At 34.6% G+C, this 24,556-nt stretch overlaps 1 protein-coding gene across 1 annotated transcript in view; it reads left to right on the top strand.

Moving 5' to 3' along the window:
- CSMD3 (CUB and Sushi multiple domains 3) overlaps positions 1 to 24,556 on the top strand; it is a 596,977-nt gene that overhangs the window by 414,763 nt on the left and 157,658 nt on the right. The window contains exons 28-31 of the mRNA XM_085053430.1: positions 4,728 to 4,919; positions 10,363 to 10,501; positions 12,606 to 12,793; positions 22,306 to 22,500. Coding sequence (XP_084909556.1) covers positions 4,728 to 4,919; positions 10,363 to 10,501; positions 12,606 to 12,793; positions 22,306 to 22,500 — 714 coding nt within the window. The remainder of the gene's footprint in view (positions 1 to 4,727; positions 4,920 to 10,362; positions 10,502 to 12,605; positions 12,794 to 22,305; positions 22,501 to 24,556) is intronic.

The following is a 24,556-nucleotide window of genomic DNA, read 5'->3' as shown; positions in this document are numbered from 1 at the left end:
AACAAATTAACAAGGCAAAGAGAATTGAGAATGCAGAACAGAATACAGAGATATCCTCTCTGAAATATAAGACAGCAAACATATGCAGATTTTAACAGTAGTAATGATGGGCTAGAGACAGGCACATGAAAAGACCCTTTTGACTAGAGCAGACATGACAGAAAGCTGGGATTAAGAAATTCAGTTTCAATGTACGGGTAATATATATTTACTGTCCAGAGATGCATTAATTCTGTTATTACACACAGTACTGAGGGACTCTGTCTTCAGTCCCTTTCTTATATAACTATTTTAAATTTTTTCCCCCAAAAAAATATATTTATATGTTTGAAGATTCTTATTCAGAAAATTCTCTTTATAAAAAAAAAATCCACTTCCTTTTTGAGGTAAATATATGACAACAAGCAAGTCAAAATAGAATTTAACAACTAAAAGATTTATTCTTAAAATAGAGATTACACAGTTAATATAAGTTATTAGTACAGCATTTCCATCTGAATGGAAAAAAAATCATGGGTTTCCTTCCATTGCATGAGAATGTTAAGTGCCTACCTTAAGTAAAAGTTTCTCCCTTGTGATATTGATTGTAGAGGGACTTTGGGAAACAAGCTTATTAATAAGACCCCTAACTTTTGCATGGCCAAGATTAAGTTAAATTAATCCCACTCCTAATTAAGCAAGTTTAATTTAGACGTGCTTACAAAGAAAGTCATGTGGTTTTCAGAAATATCATGAAGGAGTAATTTATTTATGCTTTAATCTCACTATAGTTGTGGAACTCTGGATATCTTCTCCTGGTTTATTCTCTTAAAAATGAATTAGACAGGAAAATAATAATATTAGGGAAGTGGTCATTTTTAGAAATTCTGTAATGTTCACTTATTTCCACCACAAACTATAGTAACACATAAGAAAAGAAAAAAAAAAGCAAACATTATATATATATATAAAACTTCTGCTACCACCATGTATAGAGATAAGCCTGTACCACCATTTACAATTACAGTCTAAATAAAATAAGAGCTCAAATTTGGTATCTAAATCTCTCATTTCCAGTTGTTGAAATGCTCTATAGAGGTATGTGTATATGTTGAAATGGAGGTGAAAGAGATAAAACATTGGAGTTCTTGCTTTCAACAACAGCAACAAAAAATGCAGAATTTTTAATAGATGTCAATTAAAACTTTAGAGTAAAAGATGTTTCAAAACCTTGTATATATATTTGTGTTTTCCGGTATGCATACCTGTCCAAGGCTATTACCTATTTTGACCTACCACATCTCCAAAGGCTGGGACAAATTATACTAAGTTCTCTGAGTTACTATATTTGTAGCTCTACAGTGTGCTATCACTAAGAACTCATCACTGTTTTATTACTTGATGATGATATTGAGGATAATGTCATGCAACTACATAAATAAATAAATCACATATCATGTAGTAGCAATATTATGCAGGGTTTTTTCTCCCTTCCTTAAGTAGCACTTTACAGAGAATATAGAAGCAAAATTTCCCACAGATTTTAGGCAAATCTAACCAAAATAGTATTTATGATAAAGTAAAGCAAAGAATATTCAGTGATTTTAACAGTATGCACATTCTTTCCCTTCCTTACATTCTGTTCATTCAGAATAAATTAATGTACTTTTTATCAGCCTGTTGAGAAGCTCACCTGGTCTGTTAGACCAGTTCATAAATCCTTCAGTTAGAATTCATACTTTTAATAGAGCCTTGTAAAATGCTGAACTCTGAAAAAAAATTATACTTCTAAAAATCATATACTTAAAAGCCTAAAACCCAGACCATGTGATTGTGAGAGCAGAGAATCTTTCTCTTGCATTCCAGTGTTACAATGCAAAAATCAAAAATCAAAAATCTTAAAGCAGTGATTTTATTTTTAAATCAGGTCTGTGTGTATTAAGTGTGAATTTGCAAAGTTTAAAAATTTTAATGAAATATTTTCAGTTGAAAAGGACCTCTGGAGACCTCTGGCCCAATTGCCTGGTCGCAAAAGTGTCAAACAGATAACCTCTCCATAAAGAAAAAAAAAAAAAGTTGTTTGACCACACTTGCAGTGAGCCAGTGTTTTCTTTTGCACAGCGGAGTTTTGCTTGTTGTAACTTCTGAATGCTGTGCTTGTGCTTTTGCTGCACACATACTTCCTAGAAGAGTCTTTGTCTTTTCTGTCCCTTTTTTATAAAGCTGCTTCCTGGTAAATTGTTTATTGGGATTCATTTGTCCCAGATGCAGGATTTTGCATTTCCTTTTTTGAACTTCATAAAGTTTCTCTCAGGCTTTTTCTCTACCCTACTGAGACCTCCCTTAATAGCATCCCTGCACTAGAGCATATCAACTGATCATCCAGTGTCTGTAAGTTTGCCAAAAGCTAACTCTGTCTCGTCCCCATCTCTAATGAATACTGTAGTCAACACCTACTCCTGAGAGACACTGCTGCTAATCAGCTCCAGCCTAGGCTTTGGATGGACACTCTTTGAACCTGGCATACCAACCTGTTTTCCATCCATTTCATACTCCACTTATGCAATGCATGTTTCTCCAATTTGGCTACAGGGCCAAAAGACCAGGAGGTGGGTTGAGCAATCATGCAAGCATGCAGGATGACTACTATACAGGGCACATAAGGGTAAGGTTATAAGTTTGGCACACAGATCTCATGTTATAAAGTTAATTTCCTTAAATATTACTAAGTGATTAAAAAGCCTAAACAGATTGTATCAGAAATTCCTGTGTGGTCCCTTAATGTCTTTTTCAGCCATAGACAATATTTTTGCAGACTGATGCAATCTAGGAAGAGCAATATGATTTACAGACAATAACAAGCTTTATACTGTCTTTCTCTCTTCGACCCTTCAAGATTGTTTACAAATTCTGAGTAAGAATCAGCCCCCATTCTTCTGGAATTGCATGTTTTGATAAAGCAGAGAAGTGTTTTTCTTGTTTGTGGCAAAATTCAAGGCAGGTAATATTGAAGTGTGCAGAACTTCTCTTCAATATGGACTGCTCTGACTGGCCAACACCAGTCCAAAGATGCAGTGCATCCTGTGTTCCCAGCAGCAGGGAGGGATACACATTAATATATGACTGGGTTTACGACTTGTTTCAGTCTAAGTTTATCTTAAGGATTTTTTCTTTTACTTCTGACCTGTATTAACCTTATGAACCTCTTCACATTTGATAAAGTTTTATTCCAGTGTAATCTAGCTCCAAGTATCTTATTCTCTTGCATGCAACATTTGCAAAAACTGCTAGTACAGTCCAGCGAATCTCTTAATTTCATAGTTTAGTCATATTTTTTCTAAATTTAAACCTAGCAGCATATTTAAAGTTACAAACAAGAGTCTTGGTAGTGTCTAAACCAGAATTTTTTTAAAAATTGCATGACAATATATAGATATTAAAAAAAATATCTTTCATTTATTATGCAATAGTTAACATTTTAAAGAAATATTTATTTAACCTTTGAGGATGCAGGAGGAAAATCTTCCCCTACTTGTGTTCATACTTGATTTTTGGTGAGGATTTTTGTGGGGATTTTTCCCCCTGTATTCAGTACTCTTTATGTGCAAAAACAACCCCATAAAAATCCCAATAACTTTATAGAGCCAATTCTCATATTTTTTATTAAAATGTCTTCAAAAAAAAGGTACTTGGAGATATGGGATTTTTTTAAGAGAAATAACCTTTTTAGACCAAGATTTGCTCTTCAAAAACATTGTAAATACAAAACCCACACACATTTCTGGAGAATAGATTGCTGTCTGCTGGTATTACCTCCCCAGAAGGAGGGCATCTGAATTAAATCTCAGTGCTGCCACTTGGTGTTTATGTTACACAGATTGCTGAGCTCAGTGGGACTAATTCCACAGGCAAGTCTGACATTTGGTATTCATTTGTAATGCATATAACGTTTCAGTTCTATAATGTTAGTAGGAAATTATATTTACTTAAACATTGATGTACTTATTTTTTGCTTAAGCTTACATTTTTTTGCATAATATATTTAATATGTTGGTTAGAATATGTTCAATATGAGGAAAAAAATCTGTAAATTTTTTATACTTTTCTTGTAGTCATTCTGATTGTATATTTTCTTAGTAATAATCCATACTTATGCATTATATATAGCTGTACATTTTCTCAGTCAAAATCTGTGTGTATTTTTTGTTGTGATTTCTGTATTATTACTACAAAAGTCTAGTGCTGTAGATAGGTCATGTACAAGGGTAGAGATATGAGTGATCAACGAAAATCACTTCCAAGGTCACTGTAAGATGTTACACCATACATACATTTATGAGCTATAGAATTGTGGAGAATTGAAGATGTATACAAGCATACCTTATTGAAAAAACTGAAATCCTTAATCTGTTTTTTCCTTTATGCATATTAAAATAAGTTAAAAGTACTAAATGGTCAAAGGTAATAGGAAATCTCCTGCTTTCCTTTTTATATATTGCAGTGCTCCACAGAATTAAAAAAAAAAAAAAGGAAAAATTAGGCACTTTTAATAACTAAACTAGGTAACAAGATTTAATGGTATAAAAGCAGCAGATTGCTAAACACTTTCTCAACATTTTTAAAGTGATGAAGAAAATTTTGAATTTGCAGAGCTTCCTGATTAGAAAAGTGTAACAAAATGGAAAAAAAAAGATTGATAAGCTATTTTTTTCAAAAATTTATTTTTATGTTTTTCAATTCACTCCTAGGTTCTGTAGCCACTGCCTGTCGTGATCCTGGTGTCCCCATGAATGGAACTAGAAATGGTGATGGAAGAGAACCTGGAGACACTGTCATTTTTCAGTGTGACCCTGGCTATGAACTTCAAGGAGATGAGAGAATAACCTGCATTCAGGTAGAAAATCGGTACTTCTGGCAGCCAAACCCACCAGTCTGTATAGGTATGCAGAAAAAACAAATTAAATAATGCTTTCCTAAAAATAGAAATCCTTATGTAATGAATCACACTCTTCCAGGCACTTGTTTAAAGAACATGCGTATACTGCACATCTTACAAGTTATTTTGCATAAACCTCGACAGTCATAACCAAAACACTTCCTCTGTAGTTGTTAGTATAATAGTTCTTATCCTTCCCCTCTCAGGGCCATATAATTTATAATTTAATGATATGGGACAGAGAAAGCAAAAAACTCAGTGTCAATGACTACCATCCTTGGTAATTTATTCTTGGACAAACATTGTAGGGAGGAACTTGCGAGGGATCACAAGTACAAAGAACACCGTAAGGCTTTCGAAAACTCTCTTTAATAACCTTAACTTGACTTTAGCTGTTACAAATAAAATCTGCATTCTGTTTGCATATGCATCCATGCACACCATCTACCCTATTCATGCATATCTGCAGACAGGTGTTTGCAAACATACTACAGTACTGACTTGGTGTCTTGGCTATTCTACTTAATGTGTCAAAGTCTTATTTTGTCTCTTCTTGCTTTCCTTACTATGCCTTCCTGTGTAGTGTGAGTGTATTGGCTTGAATACAAGAACTGGAAGACTGCAGTAAAGAAATATTTTATTGCTCATCTCTTATAATTCTTATATGTGAAAATACGCATTTTATAGTAATGATAACTGAACATCTAAGATATCTAAGTAAAAAGTAAAAGAAATTCTAGGACTCTGGGCTCTATAGTTAAAATATTCTTCTATCATTCTGGCCTTATTTGGGATTGCTCTTTTTAACATATATGTTGCAACTGAAAAATAATTACACTATTATAAAGCAGTACTAGCAGTTTTAATCCCTATCAATAGTGAGTTGATGATATTATGAAATAGATTAAATGTAGAAGCTCAACTGACATTCTGTCCATGGTACATATTAAATATACATACAATTGCTTCTAGCTGCATGCATCCATTTACCTAATACTGGTAAGTTCCACACTTCATGCACAACATCTACTGTACACAGAGTAGCAAGAATGCTTATTATGATGATTTATTTGCCCAAATATCAAGTACGAAGTTACCTTGTATTGATTTCCTATAATGATGCATTCTTGGGGAATATGAACTGCTAATAGACTAAAGTAGAGTGTGCAAACCTTGCCTTGGAGCTAAGAGATTTCAAAAGTGTGTGTTGTAGCTCAGTACACCCTGAAGTTTATTGATTTTTTCCTCCTAACTTGTAATATATTCATTAATGTTGCTTCTATGCCTGTAAATCCAAACTGTGCATTACTTATCCTACACATAACTTCAACATCATCATCGTTTATCAAAGTTTTAGAAAAAAACAGACATAATTTTGATGAAAGAACAAGAGGCAGGGATAATTCCCAAGGTGTATACTTGTACCATGTTCTAGATCTATTTTATTAGCTCTTTACATGCTAAAGTATCTTTTCAAACCTCCTAATTATTAATGCTCAAAACTAGGTAAATGTACTTGTTAATTGCTCTTACCTGTGGGAGTGCCTTTGTTGTTTTTATTCCCATAGTCTTGCTTCTACCAAAATTTTAAGAACATCTTCATTTCAAAGGTAGTAGCAATGGGAAAAACCCCAAATAATTAAATAATTATTCATGTATTTGAATGAAAGATAGTAATTAGGAATTCTTCTATACTGAAGATACTGTGACAAACCATAAATTTGAGAGCATGTTTCTGCCAGAAGGCAATTCTTTGTCTTATGCCTGTGGTGCACAAAATAGCTACAAGTTTTCTATTCCAAAGATTTTCTGTATCTAATCTTGCTTAGATAGCAGAATCTTAAGTGATTGTGTTTGCTTAGTTTTTCTCAGTGATGACATTAAAAATTCTGGCATGTAAAAAGTCATTTTAGGATTCAGGTTAACTGTACATTCAGGGGAAGTACAGACTGTCTCCCAGAAGTTTCAGACTTTCGTCAGAAGTTCATACGTCAGTTGCAATTTACTTATTTATTTATTACTTGTGGCTTGGTTTTGCTTGTTTCTACTGTTTCTTTTCAAGCAAGATCTTGGTTTTCATATTTCTATCTATAAAAAAGGGTTTATGGTAAACAGTTAATTCCAGTGGTGCTTTCCTCAAAATGATGCATATGAAATAAATATAAAGGAAAATTTCAGCACTTTTTTCGTATTTCTTTATGATTATTTCATTTTTTTTTTCTTCAGACTAGATTTATGGAAGAAATTTTTTACAGTTAGGGTGGTGAAGCACTGAAGCATAATGCCCAGAGGGTTATGTATATCTCATCCCTGGAAACATTCTAGGTCAGATTGGATGGTGCTCTGAGAAACCTGGTCTAGTTGAAGATGTCCCTGGTCATCACAGAGGGGTTGAACTAGATGATATTTAAAATTCCATTCAAACTCAAACATTCTTTATTTAATATGTCTTACTAAAAAAACCCCCAAAACCAAACAAATAAAAAACCCCAAAACCAACCAAACACACAAACAAAAAAACCAGAAAAAATAAATTAAACCATACATTCTATTGCTTTTGTTAAGATGTAATTCAACAAATGAATAAATAAATAAATAAATAAAAGCCCAAAGGTGTCATGTAAGCTTTTGTTGCCTCCTAGACAAATGAAATAGATTTTAAATAAAAATAAACCCCAACCTATACTTCCTTACATAGTAAAAACTAGATGTGCTAGGATCAGCACAGAGACAGTGAGGTCCAGTGCTTGCTTACCGCTGTGTCTACAAAGAGGTTTATAAAGACAGGTTGACATAACCTACATCTAGTTTTTACTGTGTAACACATTAAAAATATATATTTTTATACTGCTTTGACATTTGCCTTTCTTTCTAGATGGCTTCCTATATTTGTTCAATCTTACATATTATATCTAATACTGTAAAAGGTGTTCTTTAAATTTTGTTTTCAGAGATGGTCTGTCCTCAGTTAAAAATAAGGTTATGACACTTAATAATAACTTTCTACACATTAAATTCAGAAAATTATGGATTCTGAAACACATGAAAATTGAATTCAAACATACAGACAAATAAAAGCTATGAATAACTTTGGAGAAGATAATAAACTGGAAAAGGAAAACATCTAATAAGTTTTTCATTAGATGGTAACATTTTCAACTTACTATCTTATTAAATTAAATTAAAATAATTTGAAACTGTTCTATCTGAAGAAAATTACACCTGGCAAATATTTTACAAAGTTGAAGATTATGTTTTTTATTAGCTTTTTACTGTTGTTAATGGAATACCTTGAAATAAAATATATTGTGACTGTCTAGTGTAGTGTACTTTCCATTTCTTTTCTTTTTGATTATTAACTAGACCTTAGGGAGGAGTAAGTGGAAGAACCAATCTCACTGTAAACAGAAAAGGTAACTGCTAAGGTGTGTATAGAAAGAAGTGCATAAGAAAGAAGTTACTTTCTTATAAAGTGCATAAAGTGAATAAGAAGTGCATAAGAAAGTGCATAAGAAGTGCATAAGAAAGTGCATAAGAAAGAAGTCACTAATATGAAAATATTCTATCAATGTTCTAACAGAGAACTAAACCAAATCAAGACCTAAGGAAAGTATCATGAATGCAGACATTGGCAGAATTTAGTCTGGAGCAAGGACATAGCATTTAACTTCCTTGTATCCTCAAACATCAGTTCAGAGTACTTCAGAAATATCATCAGACTTGTAAAGTTTAGTGGGCATTTCAGTGAAGCTTGATTAAAGTAAATAACCTGAATATCCTCTTTAGTATTCTTTACGTTTTCATTCCTGAGTTATGCGTATAGTGCAACCTGAACCATTAAAGTACCTGAAAAAGAGGAACGTACAGGGTTATGCTGAAGAACATTAATTCCAGCTGATGAGCAGCCTTTACATCCCATACAGCCTCACAGTTCCACTTTTCATGAACTTTTATTTCAACAACTTGAATTGTATCCTCGAGAGAGAAGGTCCAATGGCATCCTGGCCTGTATCAGCAAGGTGTGGCCAGCAGGACCAGGGCAGTGATCATCCCCCTGTACTTTGTACAGGTGAGGCCACATCTCAAATCCTGTGTTTAGTCCTGGGGCCCTTCCTGTATGGAAGACAGAGGTGATGGAGCGAGTCCAGAGAAGGGCAACAAAGCTGGTGGACAGCTCAGATGAGAAGCACTATGAAGATCAGCTCAGGAAACTGACATTGTGTAGCCTAGAGGAAAAGAGGCTCAGGGAAGACATTCTTGCTCTCTACAGCTACCTGAAAGGAGGTTGTAGTGAGGTGGCTGTTCATTTCTTCACCCAAGTAACAAGTGACAGGATGAGAGGAAATGGCCTCAAGTTGCACCATGGGAGGTTTATATTGGATGTAAGGACAGATTTCTTTACCAGTAGGGTTGCCAAGCATTGGAACAGGCTGACCAGGGAAGTGGTCATCCCTGGAGATATTTAAAACATGTGTAGATGTGGCATTAGGGACATAGTTTGGTGGTGGTGGCGGCAGTGTTAGGTTTATGGCTGGATTCAGTGATCTATGTGATTCTGTAGGAGATTTAAATAACCTTAAAACTCACAAAATCTGTGTTACAGAAGACCTGAGTGATCAATTACTTTCCCAGGCCCTGCAGATGATCACTTAGTAGAATTAAAATTTTAAAAAATATAAGTCTTTATAAATCTTACCTAGAATCTCTTGAATAACATTATAAGTCCTTTCAAAAAAGATCTTTAGAAAACCTGATTATTCTCTTGCTGCTGCATGAAGTCTCAAATAAGAAATGCTGAAGAACAAAATTTCATTATTTCCTTCTTTTTGCTGTTTATTTTTCTGGACTAAAACGCGACAACATTTTGGAACCTCCAAATCACATAGAGGAATGTGGTTGTTTTATACTGATTGTGCTTAAAAGCTATTTTATTTATCTCTGTGTTTGAAAACTGCAATTAATTGAATATTTTTTAAAAATTTAATTTATATTATATTATATTCATCTTCTTCTGAATTATTAGCATTGTCTGGTGAAAAGGCAGATAATTGCATTATCACTATAAGTAGATCATATTTCATAGCCTAAGAAGCTTCTTTTATAATGCCTTTAACAAGAAGTAAAAAGTGGAAAGCTTATCCAGTCAAGTTTTTTGGTCTTTAGCTTGAGTATTTTTCAAGTTCACAGTATATTCAGAAAAGCCTTGACATAATGTTATGCAAGCAAAAGGACACATTTCAAAACCAAGTGTTTCACATAGTAATATTGGTATTTGTCTAAAGCAAAATGGGAATACATTTTTTTTGTTTCTGTTAAAGCTTTTTAAATACCTCACTTGTTTCTTGTTTAAGTTTTGGAGGACATTAAATGTCAGTGAACAGATTGCTGTTACTTGCTTCTTTGTCTCTTACCTTCTTTCCTCAAATTCAATCTATTTTTATTCACAGCTCCCTGTGGAGGAAACCTGACTGGCTCATCAGGTTTTATACTTTCACCAAACTTCCCTCATCCTTATCCCCACAGCAGAGACTGTGACTGGACTATCACTGTTAATAGTGATTATGTTATATCATTAGCATTTATCAGGTAAGCTGCTACTTACTCACCATTATTAAAGTTGTGTTTATAACTTCATTATTGGCAGTTGGTCAGAGCTCTGTAGGGTATAAATATATGTGTAATATGACCATCAAAGGGATTAGTAATTGTTATTTTTCTTACAACTTACAATAAATATGTCAGAGTAGTCAATAGACATATAGGTGGAGCTTGGAAACCCATTGCTCCTGTTTCCTTAAAAGCATTCTTTTCACACTGGCTAATGTTGAGATGGATGGTGCTCAATTTACCTAAGATTCAGTTCCTGAGAAAGCAGCCTGGAGTACCTCACTGAGCTGTCTGCAACCCAGGGATGGTCTTTAATGACAAAACCTACTGATTAATCATATTTTCTATATGACACCTACTATTTAGGCAAAATTTCAAAAGTAGTCTTAAAATTTAGTTTTATTAGTCCATGTAATTTCAGGATATTTTGACAAGATCCTTCCTGATTTTCTGGTTATTAAATGGAATTGTTCTAGAATTTTTTTTTATCATAATGCAAGATTAAATTGAGCTTAAAATCCACAAAAGAATTTTTGCCGTCTGCATTGTATGTAACACATGATGTAAATTAATATAGCTATTATGTGTGAAAAATATGCATCCCAGGTGATAAATATGTCACAGAAAAGGTAAAAATGGTACTTGTGATGTCCCATCAAATTTAAGTTATTCCTATGCTGATTGTTCTATAATAGTGTCTTTATTGTTCTGATGGGGGCTAATGTGGTGATTTCTTTAGAGAGGCAGGTCATATAGTTGTCTGTTTTTGGTGCTCGGTGACACCATATGGGTTTTGGTGAGTTCATTCTAAGAATATTAATCAATTATATTTATGTAATTAACAATTTAACTATTTTGTTGGTGATTTCAGAATATTGTAAGTTGCTAAGGAAACATTCTATTGTGTAGTAGCACTTCTTTTATTGATTTGGTTAAATAGCATGAGTTCAAGATTTTTAAGAATATTCTGGTCTTTATATTTTACATTTAGATATGAGATCTTCCATCTTAGAATAAAATAAGATATTTTGTAGTGTGACCCCAGATACTACAAACACTTAATAGATCCCAAATTTGCCAAGTTAAAAAAAAAAACTTAAAATCCGGTCAGTTGCTATGATTCTTTGACAGAAACTCAGAAGCTTAGTCTTAGTCAAAGTAAATCCTTACTGAGAATTGCCTCATTTATGGCACACAAACTATTCCAGGGCGAGAAACTCTGAATACTCCACCAAGTACTGTTAAATAATCTTTTGAGCAGAACTTACTCCAGTTGATCCTTTTAAACTCAAGACAAACTATGGCACTTTAATAATCAAAGCTGTAGACTTTTTACTTCTGCATTTCTTTTGTAAGGAAATATTTTTTAAATAATCCAGAAGTTAAAAATGGAGCTCTATCAGGCCTTCAGTGCCTACATTTAGTTCAAACAGGGCTACCGTCAAGTAGAGACAACATAGTTTGAATTTTCATGCTTTTAATAGCTGTTTTACAAACCATTTTTTTTTGTACAAGGACAACCATACAAGTGAAATTGGTTAACTTTCTGACCTTAACTAAAATTAAGTTTGACCTTAACTAAGTTAGATAACAAACTTTAATTTATTTCAAAAGAAAATATGAGGTTTCAATACTTCATCTTTTTATTTAAACTGATCATAAGCAAAATGCTTCTTGTCTCAGAGATAGGCGAAGATCATCTCCTGGCTGTGTGAAAGTGTTGAGTCTGGCTGGAAGCTAAATTTATATCATAAAGCATTTCTGCCTAGGCTTCCAATAGATGTAGGCTATTTATTTTTCTAGACATTTAGAAAAAATGTAATTTTTTTTTTTTTTCTGTTTAAAAAGATTTTTTTTCTGGCTAGCAGGAAATTGTTGTTTCTAAGGAGTGAACCAAAAGATATATTATGTCTGTGTTTTCTAATAAAACACTTCTACAAACCATTTTTTTCTGACAGTGGAAGATTTCTTTTTCCTTTTATTGAAACAATGATAGTAAACTTCAAATTGAAGCTAGTAAGAGTGAAAATGCTAGGCAAAGCATATTCTATCTGATGTTTCTCTTTTGTTTTTTGTTCTCTAGCTTCAGTATAGAACCAAATTATGATTTTCTTTATATTTATGATGGGCCAGACAGTAATAGCCCACTGATTGGGAGTTTTCAAGACAGCAAACTGCCAGAGAGAATAGAGAGCAGTTCAAATACCATGCATCTGGCTTTTCGGAGTGATGGATCTGTTAGTTTTACAGGATTCCATCTGGAGTACAAAGGTAAATAAAATTATTTTTCTTATGTATTTATAAAGTTAAATGCATGAGTTCAATTTTTAATTTAATTTCTCATAATTTTCTGCCTGGTAATGTTTATGTTTTTCCTGAGAATATGATAATATGAATCTAATCATACAAGTATAATGTTATAAGCTTGCTAACTTAAGATAAAATTTCTCGTATGATTTAATTTACCTGACACATGGTAATGTTGAATGCATGATTCCTTCCAGTGTGTGAAGGAGGCTTACAAGAAGGCTGGGCAGACACTCTTCATGAGGGCATGTAGTGATAGGACAAGGGGGAATGCTGGGGGAGGGCTGGTTTAGATTACATTAAGCTTACGGAGAAATACTTTGTTGTCAGGGGGTGGTGAGGCACTGGAACAAGTTGCCCAGAGAGGTTCTGGACTACCCATCCGTGGAAGTATTCAAAACCAGGATGGATGCAGGTCTGAACAACCTGGTCTTTTGGAAGGTTCACTGCTCAAGGCCAGAGCATTTGGAACTAGATAATCTTTAAGGTCCCTTCCAACCTAAATAGCTTTATGACTCTATGATTCTATTAAAAAATAAGACGCAGCAGTTTACTGGTTTCAAAAATCATGATGCAGTAGCATAACTTTACAGCATGTATCTATTTTATCCAGAATTTAATTTATTTTAATTTTACACGGTAGATTATATTGCATTTAAGGTCCTGTAAAATGAAATTATATGCTAGAATTTAGGAGTTTGATATTGGAATCCATATTGGAAATGAAAAAATATTTTGGCTAGACCTTTGTATGATAGACCATAGTAGAGTTGTCCATCTGTTTCAAACCTGTCTGAGGTCATAGCACAATAAACAAGAAAATACAGATTTTCAAAATATTTAATCTGTGAGAACTTTCATTACTGCCTCTGCATGGCTCAAGAAACAGAAATATTTGCAATTAAATGAATATGGAAATATTCTGCAAAGACAAACAGAAAGAAAATATGGATGGTATAGACCTCCTTGGTCTTATTTTCTCCTCCATTTATTCTGAAAGCAATTATTAAATGCAAAGATATAGAAGGGAAAGAATTATGTATTTATTGCTTTGGCAAACCCATGAAGTCTCCTTATACTTTTCTAAAGCCATTGGATTCTACAGATGTCAAGGAAGTTGTCTCCACAGTAGGAGCTAGTCCTGAGAAGTTAAAAGTAGGTCTCTACACATTGGTGTGCAGCCCAGAGGTATATAGTGTTCCAGTTCACTTAAACATATTTCTTCTTCTCAGTTAAACAGAAGAATGATAAATGCAGATGGAAGCAATTCAGGGCCGCAAAAGTTCTGAAGAATGGGAAAACAAAAAATTTTTAGACAAGCAAATCTTTCTCTTTTGTGCTGTTGAATGAAGTCTTGTCTCATGGAACCAAAGAGTTTTTCCCATCCACCAATCCAAGTGTGAAGGATATTTATTAGGGAGAAGGTCTCTTCACATTCTTGATCTAAGTTTTAACAAAGAAGTGAACTGCTGTACTTTATAATCAAGGCAGAATACTAACTTCTACCATTACTAATTTCTAACAAAACATTTAGCTCATGTGTGCCACTGAGATATCTTTCTGTACTTCAAGGACTCGCAGTGCCAGAAAAATGCTGCAGCTATCAGCACATTTTTAAAGGGACTGAAAATCTAAGTAATGGGAGGGTGCAGATAATGTGTTTATGTGTGTATATGTAAGTGAGGGAAGTTGGAAAATGGAATCAACCTAATCCTAATTTTCCCTGTTCACCTGAGAGGTTTATATCTCCTGCTTTTCTCAGAATAACTGGAGTATGCGTTTCAACATCTTCTTTAAAAAAAATGAGATATAAACAGAAGAAACTATTTCAATTCACATAAAAATTTCAAGGATTATGAAATTTGGACAACTAAAAATTCCTTAAGCAGATGACCAGCTTGCTTAGCGAATTATTCAGTTTTTACGGGGAATATCTGATAAGTGCTCCTCCGCACTACTTAGGTGTATCGTAAGAACTCTTAATGTATGGCCGTTCCTTGAATCCTGTGTTCAGTTTTAATATAAGAAAGATGTTGAGGTGCTGGAGCATGGGTAGAGGACAATGGAGCTGGTGAGGGGTCCAGAGTACAAGTCTTGTGAGGAGTTGCTTAGGGAGCTGGGGTTGTTTAGCTTGGAAAAAAGGAGAGAGACCTTACACTCTCTACAGCTACCTGAGAGGAGATTGTAGTGATGAGAGGGTTGAACTCTTCTCCCAAGTAACAATCTATAGAACAAGAGGAATTTGGCTCAAGTTACACCAGAGAAGGTTTAGAATGAATCTTAGGAAAGGAAGTCTTCATGAGAGAGGTTGTCAATCATTGAACAGGCTGCCAGTTGTAGAATCCCCATCCCTGTAAGTATTTAAAAGACATGTAGATGTGACACTTAGGGACATGTTTTAGTGGTGGATTTGGCAGTGCTGGGCTTACAGATGGGCTCAAAGATCTTAGAGGTCTTCTCCAGCCGAAATGATTGTCTGCTTCTATGTATCTATTCTAATATTTTATAAATAACATGAGTTGAAAATCAGGTTGACTGTTGAGCTGAGACTCCTGGCTAGTATTAATTGTGATTAATCATGCAGCCGGCATTCTTTTCGGTGACAACCTGTATGGTGGGACAGAGCAAATTTGTGGACAACATCAGTTTGGAGGGATATGTTGGTTATATTCAAAGGGTCTCATGAGGTTATAGAATCAGACTGACAGAAGCCCTGAACAAAGTGTTCTGGTTTCAGCAGAGTTAATTTTCTTCCTAGCAGTATTTTGGATTTAGGATGAGAATAATGTGGATAACACACTGTTTGGTTGCCGCTGGCCAATACTTACACTAAGTCAAGGACTTGGCTTCTCCTGCTACTTTGCTGTGGAGGAGTCTGGGGAAGCACAAGAAGCTGGGAGGGAACACAGCCACAACAGCTGACTTCAACTTAACAATGTGAAATTCTAGCCTGGGGGACACTATTTTGGTACTGGCTGGGCATCAGGCAGTTGGTGGTGAGCAATTGCTTTTCATTTATATAATTTGTTTTCCTGAGGTATTATGTTTGTCTCTTTTTAAAATTTTTCTTTCCATTACAATTTATTCTTATTTCTATTCTTATTTTTATTGTTATATTATGATTGTCATTATTACTATATTATTTTAATCCACAAATCAACTCAGTTTGACTTTTCCACTTCTCTCCCCCATACCACTGTTCACCCCACTGAGTGAGCACTTGTGTGGTCTTTAGTTGCTGGCTGGGGTTAAAACACAGCATTCCTTTTTGACGAGTTAACTGCAGGTCTGACCAGAGTATGTTAAAACAAATTTGTTTTAAGTATCGCTTATATTATTTTAATAGTCACTGTTCGTAATGTTGAGTTATTTGGACTCAGAGTTGTTGTGCTTGTTCTGAGAATTGTGTTACATAACAACTTACTTTCTCTATATGTTCTTTTTCTGTTACCTTTGAGGACTGGATTAAGGATATAATTTTGATGGGCTGTGTAACACTGGCTTAAGATATGATAAAATAATTACTGTTTGTGAGACTAGTCTGGTATTTTTGCTCAGCATTGTTGTCATATGTATACTTTTAGGGAACCACATCTTGAAAACTATTAGTAATCACAACTTTATCTTTTCTCCTCAGAGAGCCAATCTGTGGGGCAGATAAGGGGGAACATGTCCCCCACTCCTTCACCTTTCCTTTCTTCTTCGTCTTTCCATTCTCCTCCAGGCTAGTTGCAACAGCTCTTGAGAATTTTGAATATCCTTGAGATGTTCAAACCAGCCTACTCATATTGCTACATTTTCTGAATGTGTTTCAGGTTTTGTTTGACGTTAAGCAACTAATTAGAATACTGCCCAGAGATCTGCCCTGAACCTGGATAGTTATATGTTGCAGTGTGCTAATAGGATTTCTGTATATGGTTTATGTTCCAGAAATTTCTCCCTAGCAGGAGCCTGTACCCTCCCATGCTGTAAGCTTATTGGTGTATCTTCTCCCCTTCTTAGCTCCTCCCCTTTGGCTTTCCCTGATTGGCTCTTTAGAGCTAACCACTCCCCTCTTCCCTCTCCTCTTAACCCTCTGCTAGAACCTCACTCGGGGTTTGCCATCTTGGATTTCCAGCCCCTTCATCCTCCCTTGCTCTCCGTCCCTCTTCACCATCCCCGAACCCTCCCCCGTGGACCTTAATAAATTCCCTAGAAATCTCAGCTCGCGATCCTGCACTTCCTTTATCACCATGCCTCCACAGCAGCTCATGTCTCCAGCAGCTCCACCGCTTGCCACAGCCACGTTCCTGCCTGGTGTGTTTTGGCCCCGAGCGACTCCCTCATTGTGCGGCGTGGGGTGGTCACTCGTGAACTGTGAGAATGCGCTGCCAGTTATAAGCAGCAGGGTACATGCAATTGTATGGGCAAGTGCCAAGGACAGCGGGCTCCTCCAATTTTTTGGTAGTTCAGCTCTGAACAAGTGCAAAATCCTGAAAAACTGGTAAAATATTTGGGAAAAGTATGTAGTCATATTGTCAATTCCAGGGAGACACAAATCATTGCAATGTGCTACAACCTGGCCCAGGCCTACCATGACCTATTCAACATAATTCACTATCCTCAAGTGGAAGAGGTCTCTAGATCTGACAACAAAGTAGCAGGAGCTCTGGCTACTCCAGCTGCCTTGATAGGCCTTGCAGCGGAACCAGAGGAACAACCCGTGCCAGTATCAGTCACCCCTTCACACAAACAGAAATATTGGATGCAAATGTCAGCTTGTTTGGTAAGGAAAGAAACTCCTGCTAAGAAGGGACAGGAGGAGGAAGTGGATGGAGAGAGCTACTCCAAAGCAGGGCCACGATAGAGGAGGAGGAAGAGGAAGAACTCATAAACAAGTCAGTGACCACACAATCAGCAAATAGTCACCTGGGCTGCTCCAGTGCTGGGTTAACAGGTTCAATAGCCTGGAATTAGAGAATAGAGAAATCCAGCATCTAGGATCCCTTTCTAGGGAAGGGGGCATTGACAAACTGATTTGAAATGGGGCACAAGCCCTCAGCTTTTGAAGGTGACTCCCTTCAGGTGAGAGGAAAAGGTATGCCTTCTGAGTAGATACTATAATCCATTCAGGCAAATGGACCCATGAAGAAAGGTATCCAGTACCTGAAGGAATTAGTCATGCTGCAGGTGATTTATGACAAGTTGGATACTGAGCAGTTAGTTATCCAAAGATACAGAAATCCAATGCAAATGATCCACAGGCTGTAAGTTTTTACAGAGCACATCATATGTCTGCTCATTGGCAGTAAAGACCTGGAAGAACAGGGAGGGATAACCAGTGGATAAAATGGACATGGAGAGAATATGAGAAAGTGAGATAGACTATCTACCTCAATCCTAGAAACACATTTATGTGAGTTACAAGAAAAAAAATCATAAAATGGTGTTTTTCCAGGAAAAAGGGGGTTCCAATGTCCAGCAGGATGGGGGAGAGAGTAAGAACAATAGAAGTGAGAAAACTCATGGGTTGAGATAAAGGCAGTTTAATATGGAAAGCAAGAGCCATGCACACATGCAGAACAAAATAAGGAATTAATTAACCACTTCCCATATGGGCAGGCAGGGGTTCAGCTATCTCCAGTGAAGCAGGGCTCCATCACACATAATGACTAGGGAAGACAAATGCATAACTTCAAATGGCCCTCCCTTTCTTCTTCTTCCCCCAAATTTATATGCTGGGCATGGCATCACATGATATGCACCCCATACCAAATGGTGTGACCCAAGTTTGGTCTGTAGGGTCAGCAGTCCCAACTGGGTTTGCTTCAATTACCTAATGAAGGAGTATCGAAAAGACAGAGCCAAAGTCTTCTCAGGTGCACATAGTGGTAAGAGCTAACAAACACAAGTTGAAACAAGAGAAATCATAATTTAAGAATCTTAATTTAAGAATTTAATAAATTAATTAAAAGTTAATCACTCTGAAATTAGTGAAACATTGAAACTGCTTGCTCTGAGATGATGTCATATGAATCCTTTAAAATCATGACTGGACTGAACAAAGGCCTTTGTAACCTAATCAAATTTGCCCTGATTTGCAGGGGGGTTGTACTACATCTCTTTCAACCTAAATTTTCATAATTCTGATGAACTTCACTTGTTCATACAAATTGTAACTGATGTAGTCATGTTCTATATGTACACAAATCCTATTTTAAGTGACAGTGTACTCACTGGTTGGCCATATTTTTCAGATCTGTAACCATATTTCTGGGTGGCTTCCTGTTCTCTCTCCCTTGCTTCGTTTCTGTGTAACAATGGGAAAAAGCTTATTAGATCTGTTAAGTGCTGTGGAGAATAATTATGGAATGCTTTAGTTAGTTATGGCTGTAATATTATCTCTAAGAAGTTTGTTATGACTTTATTCTCTTTGAGACTTAGGGATAGGTTTTGGACAAAGCAACTGCTTCTCTTGGCTTTCAATATAGTTTTCCATGCACTGAGATTCTAGTTTTCAGGAGAATTTGGGTATTACCCTATGTTATTTAACAAAGACTTCCTTGTTGAACTTGAAACAGCATGTATCACTGTTTTCAGCCTGTATTTCAGAAGCCTTTATTGATCCAGTGGAGTGACAAGGCTGGCAGAGAAGTAAATGCTGGTTTTTTTGGAGCTTGTACGAAATTTTATTATGGACAAAAGGAATTGACATCTAGTATGTACAGCCAAGAGTGTAATCTTACTGTAACCCAAATCTGAACTTCCTAATGAAAAAGATTTTATTCCCTGCCTCCTTATTACAGAAAATAATTTTTAAAAAACTAAAAAAAAAAAAAAAATTATCCTACAGAAAAAGGTTTTTATAATAATACGGCATTTTCTCTGATGTTCTGCTAAACCTGTCACTGCCCTTATGTGTTTTTAGCTTCATGATACGATTATTCTTGGGAAAAAAAGGGGAAGGGCTACAGGGTAATCAAAGTCTTGAGTTCCTCAGTTGGAGCAACATGACATCAGTGGTGAAGGTCTTTCCCTCCTGTCTCCTGGGAATATTTATAAATTTGCTGAAAGAGTCTTCTACTTGCTCTTTTTTTTCACAGATTCTCAACCAGATCCGATGAATCCTTCTGCCACATTTGATTTCATTCTTTGTACATTGGAGCATATTGTACTAACTTTTTTTACAAGTTCACCTAGCAACTCCTTCAAATTTGCAAAAGTAGTTTTAAGGTGCTGAGTATTTCAGGCTTTATTTTTCAGAATTGTTATTAAGAAACTGTATTTCTATAGTGACATTGTTACTGTTTAGTCAGCAATTTCAGGAGCCTGTCACAACTATAATTTTGGGGAAAAGAAAATTACAGGGCTGTACTTTTTCCTGAGCGATAATTTGTGCTTTGACAGATCATTCTTTTCTCAGTTTTTGATTTATGCACCAGACATAATAGATTACTTTATTTTTTGTCTCTATATTTTTTCATGTAGTACTAATTTCTACTTTATCTGTGTACCTTCTAGAATTATGAAACATTTTGATTTATTTTTGTAATAAACTCAAGAATGATGATCTCACAGTATCAATTGTGAATCAGTACAGATATATCAGTGTGAGTTCAATAAGAAGGAAAAATTCTGTTGTACTGATACTCTCAAAGTACTAGTTATAACCCTAAATTAAATTATCCTTTTTTTCCTTTTTTTTACCTAAATTTGATTATTTGGTTTTGAAAGAATTGTATATTTGCCCTAAGACCTGCCAGAGTTCTCAAATGAAAGTGTGGTTGGCTTACATAATAATTACTGATATCTGTTTGATATCTTACAGACTTTCTAGTAAATTGCATCTTTTGACTTTCCATTGTCCATCCAAATTTTTGTATAAGTGTTAAAAAAGTTATAGACACTACAGTACAACTACCTATATGATTAACTGTGAATATCCAATACCTGGTTTTAATGATTAAAGATGTATTGTAACATTTGTTATTGTATTGTTTTTCCTATCAGAACCATACTCTGTAGATTATATGTGCAAATAATTTTAACCACATTAGGAGATCTTCAAGTGCTTTTGGAAGATGTGGAATTGAAATTTCAAAAGAATTATTCTGTGTTTCAGTCTTCAAATGTAAATACAATGTAATTATTTATCTCCTCACAGAAATATTACAACATAAAAATAGCCTTAAGGGGTGTACTTAATTCACTAGCTTGGCTCTAGTAGTGACCAATAACTTTTATGTGGCTGAACTGGGTAAAAGTCAAACTAATAATAATAATTGCTGATTATCTGTAATCTTTCAGACACTTCAGTTTAGATACAGACAGAATAAGATAAAGTATCTTTCTATTTCAAACTCCTGAAAAGTCTTGCAGGAAGTTCAAAACTCCTATAGTCTTTTGGCAACCACACCAACCTGTAACAGAAAGTTCCACTGTGCAAATATGCATAATAAATAAACACTTTTTTTGATGTATTTGAAAGTTGCCACTGATCTTGTAGAAAATGAAGATGCATTCCCTATTGATTTTCTTCACAACACCCTTAAATGTTAAAGAAGAAAACCTAAAACATCCATCTTCTCCTTGACAAAATGTATTGCTGCAGACTTCATCCTGCACAGCAAAAAACCATCTGCTTTACTCCAGCTTCTACATAATATATTTCCTATTTTTTGCTTTAAGGAAATTACATTTTTCTCCAAAATGTTTTATTTTTCTCACCTTTTGCATAATAATGCTGTTAATTAGAAGTGTTGAGTATTTATTTTTGTGCAATTTGTTACTGGAGATTGGTATTCACATTATAGAAATAAGAGGGAAGCAAATGTAAAAGCATATGCGTATTTTTAAATTGATTTCAATATTTTGAAACAAATATCTATAAATGCTAAAAAGTGAGATATATTTAGGGAATATTTTTATATTTTTTTCCTCCAGTGAGGGATAAATAGGTATATGAAAATATACCGTTACATTATATACATATAGATACTCATTTGAAGTTTATTAATTTTGAAGAAATTCTTGTTTGCATACTTCTTTTTTTTTTGCAACAACTGCTCATATTGATTTCCTTCACTTACCAGTTTTCACACCACAGATTCACAGATTTTAAAACTAGGATGGGAGTTATCTCCTGGAAATTGTCCATAGATCTAACTTCATCTAACTACACGAGAGATCACAATGAATTCTGAAAAAAAAAATGGTGCACTATAGGAATTACCTTAAAAAAAGTACAGATGATATCTTTTTGGTCATTATATAGTCATTTGTAATCTTTAAAATGAAGGAGAGAGAACACTTGATGTAGAAGGAAAGGCTTCTTAAAAAAACCCCAGGTTCTACAGGATGCTCAAAGAAGACCTCAAGAGAACTCCAGCAAATACTTAGATTATATTTATGTTTATTTAGTTTTATTTATATATATTTATTTTTTTATTCATTTTAGATTATAATTAGAAGTATATTCAAATTTGTTTCCTCTACAGCAAAACTTCGTGAGTCTTGTTTTGATCCTGGAAATATAATGAATGGAACAAGGCTTGGAATGGACTATAAACTGGGTTCCACTGTCACATATTATTGTGATGCAGGCTATGTTCTTCAAGGATACTCTACACTAACTTGTATCATGGGAGATGATGGAAGACCTGGATGGAACAGAGCCCTACCTAGCTGTCATGGTAAGAGCAGCTTTTCATTTTTTTTAGTTGCTGTTGTCATTACTCTTGCTTTGTAATAGGGAATAAACAGATGAAAAATTAGAAGTAATTTTAATAATATTATCTTTCAGGAAAAAGGCCTTTCCAATGATATATGTAATAAAATATATATGTGATAACTCAGGAAACTATTCATTCAATCTTTTATTAACATTGGATAAGTTGTGTTATTATTGCAAATAGAGCTCAGTAGTAAGGTCATTTGATATGTCAACATGTATTCTTGATTTAACTTACAGCAGAGTACAGAGATGCATGCCATGCATATGTATTTAACTACAACATTAAGTATACTTTGGACGTCACAATAGGTATTTGTTTAATTTTGTTATTAATGGTTTTGAAAACAAGTAGGTGAAATATTTTGTATATACCATATTACATCATTTAAGCTGTTGGGCATGTGTTCTGCAGAAAAGTTAAGCCTTGAAATGCATGAAAGATCCAATTATTCAAAGTTTTACTGATATGACATAATTTATTTCAGAATTCTTTTGACTTTAGGTGTATGACTATTGACTGTCTCAAGCATCAGCATTTTCAGATTTAAACTCTAAGAAAAGATTAAAGTTCTATTTTACTGATTTCTTTCTAGAAGTTGACAGCCACTTTCAATTTTCACTTTGTGAAAAGTCACATATTCTGTAAGATTAAGAATAAAATCTCTCCCATCTATGAAGATACTAATAAGAGAAAACTAACATTTGCTTTATAAGTTAAAATAAAATCCAATTATCATGTTACTTTCCATTCCCTTTCACAATTTGAAGATAAAATACCTGTTGAATCGATTTCCAATTTGAATAAATGTATCATTTAAGAAGAATATGGATTTTCTTTGTTGTGTACTTAAATTTCTATTGCAAAGTGGCTGGTGGAGTACTAGCAAAGCGAAAAAAAAAAAAAAAGAAACCTCAAATATAAAGAATATCCAATAATATAAGCATTTCAAGAAGTTCAGTATTTTCATTATCAACTAAAACTGTCATGGAACTGAATTCCAAACTCAGTGGTATCAAATTGGAACACTTGTCCTAGCAAATGTTTAAAAGTGCATTAAAACTTCTAAACACTGTGCAATGGAAGTCAAAAGTTTTTCTCTCATTTTAAAATGAGGGATGAATGTTGTTTTTTAAAGAGAAGCTCGTGAGGAAGGTTGCTGCATTTAATAGGGAAAAGATTCTCTTTTTTTGGAAGGTCTTTTTGATAGGTAACAAAAGATAAAGTACTTTATTGATGCAATAATTGTAGCTATTAGTGTCACTTATAATCTACTCAGCAATATTCCTGTGCAATCTGTTGTAACATTCAGTAAAGGGAGAGTGTTTTGCTTGGAAGAAGTGCCATTGTAATAACAGGGGAAAAAGAAACTTTATAATAAAAGAATTTGTGGATGTCTGTCACTGATTCTAACTGGGCCATTTTCTTTCCTGGACAAACAAGGCCTTACTTCAAAGATGACAAACCCCATACTTCTTTAGGATATGATGGCATAGAATAGACATTTTTCACTTGTTTTTCTTATATTGCTTTTTCCCCCAGTTAAGAGTTGATGGAGCTTTGCAGTTAAGTTGCTGTGATATATTACAGTATATTTTGACCACGTTATCAGTGCTTTCCACTTTTGTGTGATTTACCTCCTGAAAAACAGAACTTTTATACAGATGTGAGCAAGATGATATCAGTTAATTAGCTTTCAGTTGCACAGAGCTGGCAGAAAGAGTTTGAGAGCTGAATTTTGCTCCTGAAAGCCAGTCGCATCTACGCGATAAAATTCGTGTAGTAGAAATCAGATTTCTCTATTCTGTAGCTTGTATTTTTGCAACTCCATTGAAACTGATAGAGTTACAATGAAATATGGTATAAAATACCACCTCAGTATGTGTGGGGAGCTTATTTAGTTATTTAATTAGTTACCAAAAAAAAAAAAATTAAACCCACAAATCCTCTTTATACTTGAAATATTTTGATCTAGTATTTTAGGTCTGGAGTAAAAATAGTCTTTTATAAAGTTACT

This window comes from Lichenostomus cassidix, chromosome 2, assembly GCF_008360975.1.
Source record: "Lichenostomus cassidix isolate B80296 chromosome 2, HeHo_3.0, whole genome shotgun sequence".
Taxonomy (NCBI): Eukaryota; Metazoa; Chordata; class Aves; order Passeriformes; family Meliphagidae; genus Lichenostomus; species Lichenostomus cassidix.
Note: the sequence above shows the minus strand (reverse complement) of the source record. Positions and strands in the feature narration are given on the sequence as shown.